Below are 13,127 nucleotides of genomic sequence, written 5' to 3'. Positions count from 1 at the left end.
GTTTTTCCCTCCCACTGTCGCCAAAGCGTTTGCTCACAGCGGGTCATATGATTGTTATTTTTTACTCTGTTGTATTATTGTAGGCTTTGTATTTCCAATCCAGTCTACCTTACAATAAAAAGCACCTTGAGGTGACTCTTGTTGTGATTTGGCGTTGTCAATATAAAACTGAATTGAATTAAAAATTGGGCTGTAGGGCCAATCTAAATAAAGAAAAGGGCTCAGTCCTGTTGTTGAGAAAACATGTGTGTCTCAATGCTTTAGTTGGAAGGTACTTCCTCTACTTGGATCCACACCGATCAAAAAGTGTATATTTGTTATATATATTTAATGAGCATTGGCACATCATGTCAAGAAGAAGAAGACAAATGGTCCTACATTTTGAGTGTAAAACTATGCCTGTGGTCTGAAAATTGTGGACACAGCAGCAGTTGAAAGAGAACATTTTCAGATAAATTTGTTGTTTGAACCCGTGTTTCTCTTTTTAAGGATGCTTGGTGTTTTACTTACCACAGATGGTTTTCCTCCAGCCAGTGATGTGGACTCCTGCTGCTGAGCAGGCATAGACATATGAGGAAACTGCAGCACACATGCAGTCCTCACTTTTTTCACAGTTACAGGTGTCATACATACAGTTCTGTCAAAAGAGTATTCATGAAATCATTAACAAGAGTTCAGTTGCAAAGTTCTCATTAAAACTTTGTATGTGCAGACTTACATCTTTATATGTGCTGGGGCTAACGACAGCGTGGCAGGGAGCAAACACTCCCTTGGGATCAGTTAATTTGGAGCACCAGTAATTGGCATAGTTCTCTGAAACACAGAAACATTCCGAATTTAAATTGTTGTAGAATATCCGTTCTTTAATAACATCTTGAAAAACAGCAAGGCAGTATGGTATTTTTCATATGACATGACATAACAACTATTATAAGATAAAACATTATAAACATGATAATACAAGAGTTTTATCTGTACCTGTGAGGATGTTGTCATTACAAGGGTCTCCAAAATGTGATATAATGTCTGGGCAGCTGGCTCTGGTTTTCCATGCGTTGGCATATGCAGCAGCAGTGCCTTCCACCAGCCCATTGGTCACTCTAAAGTCGTCACTCATTATGTCATTGAAGTTTCCACACAAACCTTTCAAATAAGATGTTCCACAGTTACACAGATTCCAGACGTTCCAGAGACTAACAATAATGTGGAGACATACCAGAGGTGGTTCCTGTGAGTGATTTGTCAGCTGAAATGAACACCTGCATTATGGGAGACAGCTGAATCATCAGTTGTATGCCCACAGTGGTGTTTATAAGGATGTAGAAGGAAGATGGCTTAAAGACTCTCAGATCAGCTGTGGAGGTCAGAAGACATAAAAAAAAAAAATGTTGCAGTAATTAATTCAAACTAGGGCTGTCAACAGTAATGAGTTAACACGTTATGACGATTAACGCGATTAAAATTTTTAACACATTTCACCCATCTGGAGCACAGAATGGACAAACTTTGGACAAACTGCCCGAAATGCCCCAGAGACAGAGACATTTTTTAGTCATTCTGCGCTCCACATGGGTTAAAAATTTTAATCTCGTTAATCGTGATGACAGATTAATCTGTGTTAACCGTTAACATTAACAGCCCTAATTCAAACACAAATATACAAACTTAAATGAAACAAATAGCATTTCCACCTTAAAAAAATAAATAAATAAAACTAGTGCGTGTGGTGCTTTTGTTCCAATTCTTTATTACTTTTTTTGTGGAGTTGAACAAAATTCTTTTGCAAATACAAATTTTGGTGGCCCTTAGCTTATGTAAATTGAAAGTCACGTTCAATCACGTTCAATTTACCTGTGATAAATTGTCAAGTAAGCAAATTGAATGTCATATAAAACAAAAGCAAACAAAGAATGCATTAGAAGAGGGATCATTAAATGATTATCTAAGTACTTGGATTTATAATAAATCTTTTTTAAAACCTATAGTGAGGGTGCGTTGGGAATGCCTGACAGAAGGCCCTGTCCGCGAGGCATTCAACTCCCACCTCTGGCAGAACTTTGACAGCTTTCCAAGGTAGGCTGAGAACATTGAGTCTGAATGAACAATGTTCAGCACCTCCATTGTTGAGGCTGCTGCAAAAAGTTGCGACTGCGAGGTGGTGCCTGTCATGGTGGTTATCCTTTAACCAGATTGTATACACCTGAGCAAAGGGAGCTTTCAAGCTGAAGGTGTCCACAGGTTAGCCTGTGGGGACTTTGGAGGCAGCAAAGGGAAGCGGAAGATCAACAGGGCTGCCGCTGCAGTGCACTTGTCTTTCCTGGTGAAGCAAGAGCTTAGTGTGAAAGCGAAGCTGCCAATTTACTATTTGATCTATGTCCCTACCCTCACCCGTGGTCACCAGCTTTGGGTAGTGAACAAAAGAATGTGACTGCAGATAAAATTAGCCATCTCCAAAGGGTGGCTGGGCTCCCTACTGGTAGGAGGCCGATGCGGTACGCACACGACATGCTGGAGAGATTATATCTGTCTGCTGGCCCAGGAACACCTTGGTGTTCCTTTAGATAGGTTGGAGAAGGGGGCTAGGGAGAGGGAGGCCTAGGTTTCTCTGCTTAGGCTGCTTAGGGGTTTGGAACAGCCTGAAGACAATCTCAGGACAAAAACCAACCCCTCAGGCTGCAGGAGACTTGGGGTGGGTGAATGACCTAAATAAATATTTTAATAGGGTTTGATCAAACACCCACCCCTCCCACCACCCCTCCCACAGCATCGCCCCCCCTGCTGCAATCTCCTTCATCTTCAGGGACTGCCTGTCCTTCATCTCAGGACTTCACACCTCTCAGCTTCACACTTCCCAGCTCCCAGTCATTACACCCACCCCCGGCTTCTGTGGACTCCAACATACACTCCCTTCCCCCAAAATCCACTCTTTCTATCTCAGCACTTCAAGTGAGGAATGAGCTTCGCAAGATCAAGGTGCAGAAGGCTGCAGGTCCAGATGGCGTCAGCTCCAGGCTCCTGAGATGCTGCGCAGATGAACTGTGTGGCATCCTAGGTTATCTGTTCAACCTGAGCCTGTCACTGGGGAAAGTACCACAGCTGTGGAAGACCTCCTGTGTGGTACCGGTACCAAAGACCTCCCATCCCAAGGACCTCAGCAGCTACAGGCCGGTAGCCCTGACATCGCATCTGATGAAGACTCTCGAGAGGTTGGTTCTAAACCATCTGTGCCCCCTGGTGAGGTCTTCATTGGATCCGCTGCAGTTTGCTTACCAGCCTGGCATTGGGGTGGAGGACGCCATCATCTACCTCCTGCACCGAGCTCTGACTTTCTCCAGTGCTTTCAACGCCATCCAGCCACGACTTCTGAGAGACAAGCTGGAGCTATCGGGAGTGGACCACCACATGTCCCAGTGGATACTGGACTACCTCACAGAATGTCCACAGTATGTGAGGTCACAGGGTGTCTCTGATATGCTCGTCTGCAGTACGGGGGCCCCACAGGGAACTGTGCTGGCACCGTTCCTCTTCACCCTCTACATGGCAGACTTCTCCATCAACTCCCCACGCTGCCACTTACAGAAGTTCTCTGACGACTCTGCCATAGTCGGCCTCATCACAGGTGAGAATGACTCAGAGTACAGACAGTGGACTCTGGACTTTGTGGACTGGTGTCAGCAGAACCACCTGCTGATCAACGCCGGGAAAACCAGTTGATGGTGGACTTCCGGAGACGCAGACCCACTACACTGACACCAGTGAACATCCAGGGAGTGGACATTGAGATAGTGGACTCTTATAGGTACCTGGGTGTTCACCTGAATAATAAACTGGACTGGAGCCACAACACTGATGCTCTTTACAGGAAGGGTCAGAGCAGACTCTACCTGCTGAGGTGGCTGAGGTCATTTGGAGTACAGGGAGCGCTTTTAAAGACCTTTTTCACAGTGTGGTATGTTGGAGCAGCAGTTTATCGGCAGCTGAGAGGAAAAGGTTGGATAAACTCATCAGGAAGGCCAGCTCTGTTCTGGGATGCACCCTGGACCCAGTGCAGGTGATGGGAGACAGAAGGACTCTGACCAAAATAACATCTCTGATGGACAGAGTCTCCCACCCCATGCATGGAAATGTTGCTGAACTGCAGAGCTCCTTCAGTGACAGACTGCTGCATCCTAGATGCATGAAGGAGCGTTTCCGCAGGTCCTTCCTCCCTGCAGCTCTCAGACTGTACAATCAGAACTGCTCCCAACAAACATAGATGTTTCCATCAGCGCTGTAACTGCCATAAGTTAATTAACCGATTCGCACTACAACCTGGTTTGCCTATTATCTGTAGTTATTTTTATTTAATTTAATAACTGTGCAGTACTCTCTGTATATAGTAACCATTGTCCTTAATGTAAATATGTAAGAAAAATTGTGTATGTTGTTTCTGTTCTGTGTCCTGTGTACTTATTGCTTGTATATGTGTCTTTTTGGCTGCTGTTACAACCAAATTTCCCCTTGTGGGACAATTAAAGGATTATTCTATTCTGATTCAATTCTAACACCCTCAACCCGCGGTCAGAAGAAGGCAAAAGGCAGAAGAAAATGGATGAATGGATGTTTTTTTAAACATTTATTACTGAGAAAAGATGCATACATACACTATGATCATTATATTAAGAAGATGTGTTTACTATATGTGGACAGTGAAATTTGAGATAACTTACCTGTAAACAGTGGAAGCTGAGAATGAATCTGGTTCACATAGACCTGCCCAGATGCCTGAACTTTAACAACCTGTCATTTTGCAGAAAGACACATTTTAGAATGCACCAGGATTTCCAAGTTCTTATTGGTGAGAAAAAGCACAAAATTTTGATATCACGAGATCTGGATGTTTTTCAGACACTAAGAATTATGATATTTCAACTAGTCCTTCATTTTGGACAAATATCCAAAAGAACTGGTTAAAGGCAAGACAAGGTTTAGGTCAGAGTTGGATGTAGGTAATGTCTCCAATATACCTGTCATTTCACTGCAACTATTTATACCCGCCATTAAGGTGCAAGAGCACACTGCAGTATTCTCCTGAGTGATTAGGCGCCGCCACTCAGACAATATCAGCACATAAGTGCTGATAAAGAAGGAGAAGTAGTCAAAGACTTTGCCCAGTGTTTTTTCCACAAAGTCTCAAGTTATCAAAAAGTTGCAATATCTCCATCTGTATATAATTTTAGTGAATTCACGTGTCTCAAAGTTTCTGATACTTTTTAAAATGTTATATTTAATGTCATTTGGAAGTTTGAGTTCACTCTGTATCTTATTTTCTGTTTAAAAGGCTAACTGTTTTGGGGTTCTGATGCTTTTCTCTGGTATACCTGGTTCTTTTCTAGTGAGTATTTGTCACAGCATGACAATGTTTAGACAGGCTTGTCCAAAGCTTTTTCCATTTGTAACTTCCGTCCCAGAGAATTAGAGTAAACTGTCTCAGGCTTACCACAACATACAGTATCTTACAAAAGCGAGTGCACCCCTCATATTTTTGTAAATATTTTATTCTATCTTTTAATGGGACAACACTGAAGATATCACACTTTGATACAATGTAAAGTAGTCAGTGTACAGCTTGTATAACAGTGTAAAAATAACAACATACAGCCATTTATGTCTAAACTGCTGGCAACAAAAGTGAGTACACCCCTAAGTGAAAATGTCCAAACTGTGCCCAAACTGTCAATATTTTGTGTGGCCACCGTTATTTTCCAACACTGTCTTAACTCTCTTGGGCATGGAGTTCACTCGAGATTCACAGGGTGCCACCGCAATCCTCTTCCACTCCTCCATGATGACATCATGGAGCTGCTGGATGTTAGAGACCGTGCGCTCCTCCATCTTCCATTTGAGGATGCCCCATAGATCCTCAATAGGGTTTAAGTCTGGAGACAGGCTTGACCAGTCAAGTATCCTCGGTTTGTTTAGCAAGGCACTGGTCTTTATGGAGGTGTGTTTGGGGTTGTTATCATGTTGGAATATTACCCCGTGGCCCAGTTTCTGAAGGGAGGGGATCATGCTCTGCTTCAGTATGTCACAGTATATGTTGGCGCTCATGGTTACCTCAATTAACTGTAGCACCACAGTGCTAGCAGCACTCATGTAGCCCCAAACAATGACATCCCACCACCATGCTTGACTGCAGGCAAGACACACTGCTCTTTGTACTCCTCACCTGGTTGCCGCCACTCACCCTTGATGCCATCTGAACCAAATAAGTTTACCTTGGTCTCATCAGACCACAGGTAATCCATGTCCTTAGTTTGCTTGTCTTCAGCAAACTGTTTGCGGGCTTTCTTGTGCATTATCTTTAGAAGATGCTTCCTTCTGTGACGACAGCCATGTGATGCAGAGTGTGGCATATAGTCTGAGCACAGACACCTAATTAAACATACCGGTTCTCCATTTGCACCTGAGACCTTGTAAGACTAATGAGTCACATGACACCAGGAAGGGAAAATGGCTAATTGGGCACAATTTGGACATTTTCAAATAGGGGTGTACTCACTTTTGTTGCCAGCGGTTTAGGCAATAATAGCTGTGTGTTGAGTTATTAAGAGGGCATGGGAAATTTACACTGTTATACAAACTGTACACTGACTGCGTTTTATCAAAGCATCATATCTTCAGTGTCGTCCCATGAAAAGATATAACAAAATATTTACAAAAATGTGAGGGGTGTACTCACTTTTGTGAGATACTGTATGTTCTAAGTGTGATATTTAAAACTTAAATGCTAAATTTTTGGATACCGACATTTATAACAACATAAAAACTGCTATTGTTATTTTTCTACAGCATCCCTGTACAGAACGCAAATAATATTCAATTAGTATAGTCATAGAGTATACCATGTATATATGTGTACAACTATGTGTAATTCTAATCAGTCTTTTGGTTTCTGTGAACAGAGTGGCCTGGAATGGAATTAAATTTCTGGCCTGAATTACTGCCAGTTTAGCAGACGTTACTTTGGCTTGTCTGCCCCTAGATTAGGATTAGGAATCTGGTTGTGATGGTTATAGTGAGGGGCTCAGGTATGCATTATGTGTAGTGTGTTTTTGTGTGAGTGTGCAGTGTACTGGTGCTGTGCTGAGTGATGTGAGGGAAAAAGAAAATGGTGTGCATGCATGTTTTTATGCCTGTAGCTTACCACATAATTGCTGCGTAAGGCCAAAGTTACAGTTCTGAGGCAAGTCTTTGTGTCCCTTAGTCCGCACTTGACCAGATCCACCAGCACAGTGTAGGCCAAACCATTACTGTCCTGCAGCACACATCAAAACAAAACATTAATCAGTCACCAAAAAACAAATTTAGGAACTTTTCAATAAATACATTACACTGCAAATTTATGTACTTCATATTATTATATTAGCATATTGTTTTCTGAACATTGGTGGATCTGGTTTAAGAGTCCATGCTGCTGTTATGTGTATGGGGAGATAGACTAGCAGTGTGTATCACCTTAGCTAGAACATAGGAACAATCGCCATGAAATGTGTAGGCTTTTCCATCAAAGGTGTTAATATGAGCTCCTCCTTTGACAGAACAGATTCCTGGACAGTTCATCTCTGTACAACTCCACCGACCACTTTCACATACACTGTCAAGACACACACACACATACAGACACATATTTCATTTACTTTAAATAATTATTCATATGGTCAAAATCATATAACTGCTTAAGTAACACACTACATTACATTTTTCTACTTTGTCTTAAAATAAACTCACTAACTTTTAAAAAAGGTAAAATTGTCACATAAATGTACAAACTCTAAATGTGAGGAGACTGCTAATACATTTTTGATTGTAGTTCCTACAACATACACAATAATCATGTATTTTACAAATGGATTTAACACTTAATCAACCTATCAAAAGTACTCTTAGATTCATGTCTTTACCATTTCTAGTATCACATACACAATAAAAGTATTTTATTTTCATTTTTTTAACACTGCAACAAGTGGCACAAATTCATGTTACCAGGATCTACAGTGGTGGGAGTAGGACTCTCCTGTCTTGTAGATTTTGTTGTTGTGCAGACATGGACACTGAGAGACTGCAATACACCCACTGTTGCCAATGTCATCAAAGACCATTCCTGAGGAGGAGAGGCAAAAAAATGATGATATATATACATATATATATTTATATATATGTGTGTGTGTGTGTGTGTGTGTGTGTGTGTGAAACAAGAAGAGAGAAAATAAAGGGATTGGGACTGAAAGATCACTAATGCAATACGTAGTGGGACTAGTGATCATGTATGCTTGATAATCGAATATACGGGGATACAGATGAGGACAAAATTATCAGCTATGTTTGTGTCAAAATTTTCCTGAGTGTTTTTTTAACAGAGCAATTGAGTTTGAACATGGCTTTGCTAAAAATACTAGTTTTCTTTAGAAAGCATAAATTATTTCTGTTCGCACACAATAACAGCATTTTTTTTTTTTAATTATCAGGGGCAATATTATTAGCACCCCTAAAATGAACCTTTTTGTTGAGCCATAGCACAAACCACTGCTATGCAATAACGTGTTTTAACTTTGCAATGCTCAAAGTTTGTAAAATCAAGGTAAAATACAGGGTCATTTTCCATTTACACACAGTATAAAAGCTTCAGCAGCAGAACAAGCATCCTGTCAAAAACAAAAGAGATCGGTTGGACTTGTTGATGCTGACAAAGCATTGGATGGATATACAAAGTTTTCAAAGCAGTTCCAAGTGTCAAGAACTGGAATGAGAAGTATCATCAAGAAATTCAAAGAGAGCCACAGAAAACAGAACAATGCTGGCAGAGGTAGGAAGTGAAAGATTTCAAAGATGTGTCTATAGACCCCAGAAAACTGCCAATACACAAGTCAAGAATCGTAGTTTAAAATAAGATAAATAAATAAGATATCCCTCGTACCCTGCACAAGAATGGAATATGAGGTTAGAGACAAGAAAAACTCTACTTCTACAAACAGAAATTTTCAGCCAGAGTGATGTCTGCTAAGGACAAGGTGGCAAACATTATGCATCCTTTAGTTAGATGAGACAAAACTACATTTTTTAGATGACATTATTATGCTCAATATTCTCAGTCTGATGTTTTCTCTTCAGACATAGTTATACTTGATTGGATCCCCTATTTATTAACTTCTACAGCACAAACTGCCATCATTTCAAATGTAAAGCAGGTCCCTCTGATTCAAAAACTGCATGTGTCACAGTGTCATGGCTCAGTGGCTGAGAGTGCCTTACTGAGTTCCACACACATGAATGTGAGGTTGAAACACCTTATAATTCTTAACTTGTTTAATATGTAGGTGTTCACCAAAAAAGGGCTTTGAGAAAATGACGTGGCTCCCGAGTTCTGGCGTCTGAGATCTGAGTTATGCAGTTTTGGTTTTGTGTGAACAACCTGGTGGCGATTGCCCAGAATACATTGCAATTGTTTTCTCTCTGAGAGACAGAAAGCAAGAGATGGAGTGCAAAATGAGTGTGGATATACCAGCAGGGCAGCTGCAGCCATCATGACAGTGGCTGTCACATGTCTGGCTGGCATGAGGGGTGGAACAGCTGTCAGGACATGAACTGCCACATTCCAAGAACACCATGTTGTATGGACATTCCTTGTCTGTGGATAAAAGTTTTTCAATGTCAGTTAAAGAATTCTGCAAAGTATAAGGAAAACAACAATGCCTATGATGGAGACCGAGAAGTGTGAATGTTGCACCCTTACAGCAAAATGTATCATTCCTCCATTCTTGGGGTTTGCCACCTGCATGGACACACTGTCTGGAGAACTCTGAAAGTGTTTTACAGAGGACCAAAGTAGTGTTGTCTATAGAGTTGCACGTGTCCACCATACAGGCTTTACTAAAGGATTCCACATCAAGAATGTTTTGGCAATCAACAAAGGGATCACTGGAGAAGGTCTGGTCACAGAATTGCTGAAAAAGAAGTCAGTCAGTTAAAAAAATACATACTGCCAATCATTTTTAGAAGCCTACAGTTTGAACCCTAGGTAGCAAGGTAACACCTGTTTGAGTTTACAATTACCGTGCCTTGAAAAAGTATTCATGCCCCTTGAATTTTTACAAACTTTGTCACCTTACAACCACAAACACGTCACACTTTTCACATTTTTATTTGCTTAAAATTTTGAAAACCATGCATCATTTTCGTACCACTTCACAATTATGTGCTACTTTGTGTTGGTCTATCACAGAAAATCTCAATAAAAACATTTCAGTTTGTAGTTGTAAGGTGACAAAATGTCCAAAAGTTTAAAGGGTTTGAATACTTCTTCAAGGCACTGAACATGGTGGGAGGGCTAAGCCCTGTGTCAAAATATTGCACTGCAGCTGCCTCAGAACTCTGGAGTGTAGTGGTAAGAGTGTGTTTACCTAACCCTAACACAGCAGACCTTCTCCCTCAGACTAATTCAACCCACCAAATCATTCTTACAATCCTCTATAAACCTGTATAATAACTTATCATTCTGCGACAGGTGACAACATCTGTCAGGCATATGATAACACACAAATGTTGTTAGGTTTTTGTATTGTTGATTGTCATTTATTTGTCATTTATGCTTAGAAATATTTACTCATATATGCTTAGAAGTATATAATCATTTGTAGATTGAAAGAATGTCTCATCCCAGGAGGTCTGTAACAACTCTGTGTAGCATGAAGAGGGGAGTGTGTTCACTCCTCTTCAGAGTGTTCTGGCATAGATCACACACCTCCTAGGAGAGGTCGTATTTTCTCCTGCTGATATATGGTATAGCAAACACACGTATATCTGTTTGAGTCTAAGAGCCTTTTGTTTAGATGGACGGCTCTGGGGAGTCTTCCTGGGGTCACAGTTTGACCCCACACACACACATATACACACACACACACACACACACACAAGGTATTCTTTGTTCACATGTATACCTATGTAAAGAGGTCATATGTTAATGAACCTATGCATATTCATGTAACCACAATAAAAGAGCAGTGTTACGGGAGAGCGGACGAGAGCAACTGGGGTCAAGCGAAGGAACGGCGCCTGTCCAGTTCTCTCCCGTGCACGTGAAACATAAAGAACTTGCCTACTCGTGTCTTGCTTGCTGTGTAATTACATTGCCTTCAACGTTCCAGCGAATAGGTTCAAGCTACAAACCTATCAAATGTTTTTTATGCAGCTATTTTTCTTAGATTTATACTGTGTTATTATGCATTTATATTATTGATTTGCATTGATTTGCACTAGTCTCTTACACTGTGTCAGTTTTACTGTTACTGTTTTGTTTTTATTTAAATTCATTTTTACTTCTCGTTGTTTTTTAATCACATTTGTGTATATAACATTTTGCACTGTTTCATAGTATAAGGGCCTTACCAGGCAGCCGTTGTACTTTTACTTTAATCTTGTTGCTTATTTGTTGTTTTCTGTAGACTGTATACATAGTATATATATTTATCACCACAGTAACAGTCTTAGTGAAGATAGCATTAGTTAAACTACAAGAATGTCTTTAAGACATAAAGAACTTGATGACCTCTAATTTCCTGCTTCTACATTCGGATACAAACTAGTTCACCCACGGTGCAGCAAGAGTACTGACAGGGTAAAGAATCAGAGAACATATTTCTCCAATCCCGGCTTCTCTTCATTGGCTCCCTGTTAAATCCAGAATCAAATTTAAAATGGAATCTTCCCTTTATCCTGCAATAAGCCTGGGCTGCTGAGGGCTTCCAATGATGCACTGTGTTTCTTCACTCACCTCGTGTTTTTATACACCAATTTTCATTTAATCATTAGTTATTATTAATCTCTGGCTTTCTTACACAGTGTGTCTTTATGTTGTCTTCTGCCCCTTACCCCCAAGCAGTCAGGGTGGATGACTGACCCTCCCTGCTAATGGTTTCTTCCTGTTAAAAGGGAGTTTTTTTCTTCTCACTGTCACCAAGTGCTTGCTCATAGGGGGTCATCTGATTGTTGGAGTTTCTCCATATGATTGTAGTTTCTTTAACTGACAATATAAAGCTCCTTGAAGTGACTGTTGTTGTTGTATAAATAAAACCTAATTTAACTGAACTGTTTTTAAAAATGAGAAATAGTGAAGACTCACCTTATCACCACAGCTCTGGACTGGGTTAACATCAGTCTCCTCACAGTACTCTGTGGGGCCATTTATCTTCCAGGTCTCAGCATAGTCCACCACAGCCAGTGGAGTTCCTGTAGTACAGCACAGTCACAATAAAATGATCATTAAGATTATTGGGGCCCTACTTTATTACATATTCTATTTCATAATGAACCAAAACAGTCACAGATCTGCATCTAGACTTTCACTGCAGAAACATGCTATTTTAAAATGTGGAAAATTATGCTAATTGGATGGCAGCATATATTGTTCCAAATCTAATAAACCAAACCCAAGCATTTCAGGATCTTTTTTTCTTGGAATCCTTTAAAATTGCATTTATGGATGCAGCAACTAATGGTGGTCAATGACAAATGGTTTTGAAAACCCATGCAATCATTTCTACTACACAATTATGCCTATTTTCAGTGTGCATGCTTTTGAAAAGGGGCTGAAGATCGCAACTATTCAATATTGTTCTTGGGACTGTCATTTGTGCACAGAGAATTGTTGAACTATTTGCCTTTGTAGTCTTTCACAGAGTGGAGCTCCTCCCTGTCTTTACTTCTGAAAGACTGTGAACTTTTCATAAAGTTGTTGTGTTGCTAACATTAACAGAAATATTAGCAGTGGTGTTCTCTCAGGACAAGCAAGGTGAACAGTGACTCACTTGTCAAATCTAGACATAATTAAAAGGGACCAAAGAAAGGCAATCTCTCTCCTCTCATCTCAGACAGTAGAATCATAGATCTCTTCTCATCCTTTACAACACTGCCATTTTGTGGCTGCATTTTGCTATTGTCGCTGAAAGCTCAGCTTATTTAATGCTCACAAAGTGTAACGTCTCTTCTTTTTTTTACGATGTCCATCTGCTGTTAATAATACTTGAGCTCCACAACTTGAGAGTCGGGTAGCATTTTTTTCCCCTTGTGTTTTGCACATGCGCATTGTGGAT

The 13,127-nt window shown here is 40.5% G+C and overlaps 1 protein-coding gene across 1 annotated transcript in view; it reads right to left on the bottom strand.

Moving 5' to 3' along the window:
- The window catches only part of LOC116331546 (mucin-5AC-like), a 49,793-nt gene that overhangs the window by 25,544 nt on the left and 11,122 nt on the right, over nt 1-13,127 (bottom strand). The window contains exons 6-16 of the mRNA XM_039614345.1: nt 12,158-12,264; nt 9,854-9,983; nt 9,542-9,667; nt 8,026-8,143; nt 7,498-7,636; nt 7,187-7,297; nt 4,710-4,779; nt 1,217-1,354; nt 979-1,143; nt 719-813; nt 511-637 (exon numbers count right to left, since the gene is read on the bottom strand). Of these exons, the coding sequence (XP_039470279.1) occupies nt 511-637; nt 719-813; nt 979-1,143; nt 1,217-1,354; nt 4,710-4,779; nt 7,187-7,297; nt 7,498-7,636; nt 8,026-8,143; nt 9,542-9,667; nt 9,854-9,983; nt 12,158-12,264 (1,326 nt within the window). The remainder of the gene's footprint in view (nt 1-510; nt 638-718; nt 814-978; nt 1,144-1,216; nt 1,355-4,709; nt 4,780-7,186; nt 7,298-7,497; nt 7,637-8,025; nt 8,144-9,541; nt 9,668-9,853; nt 9,984-12,157; nt 12,265-13,127) is intronic.

The sequence above is a fragment of the Oreochromis aureus genome, linkage group 1 (genome assembly GCF_013358895.1).
Source record: "Oreochromis aureus strain Israel breed Guangdong linkage group 1, ZZ_aureus, whole genome shotgun sequence".
Taxonomy (NCBI): Eukaryota; Metazoa; Chordata; class Actinopteri; order Cichliformes; family Cichlidae; genus Oreochromis; species Oreochromis aureus.
The sequence above is the reverse complement of the archived record's forward strand: the minus strand, read 5'-3'. Positions and strand labels throughout refer to the sequence as shown.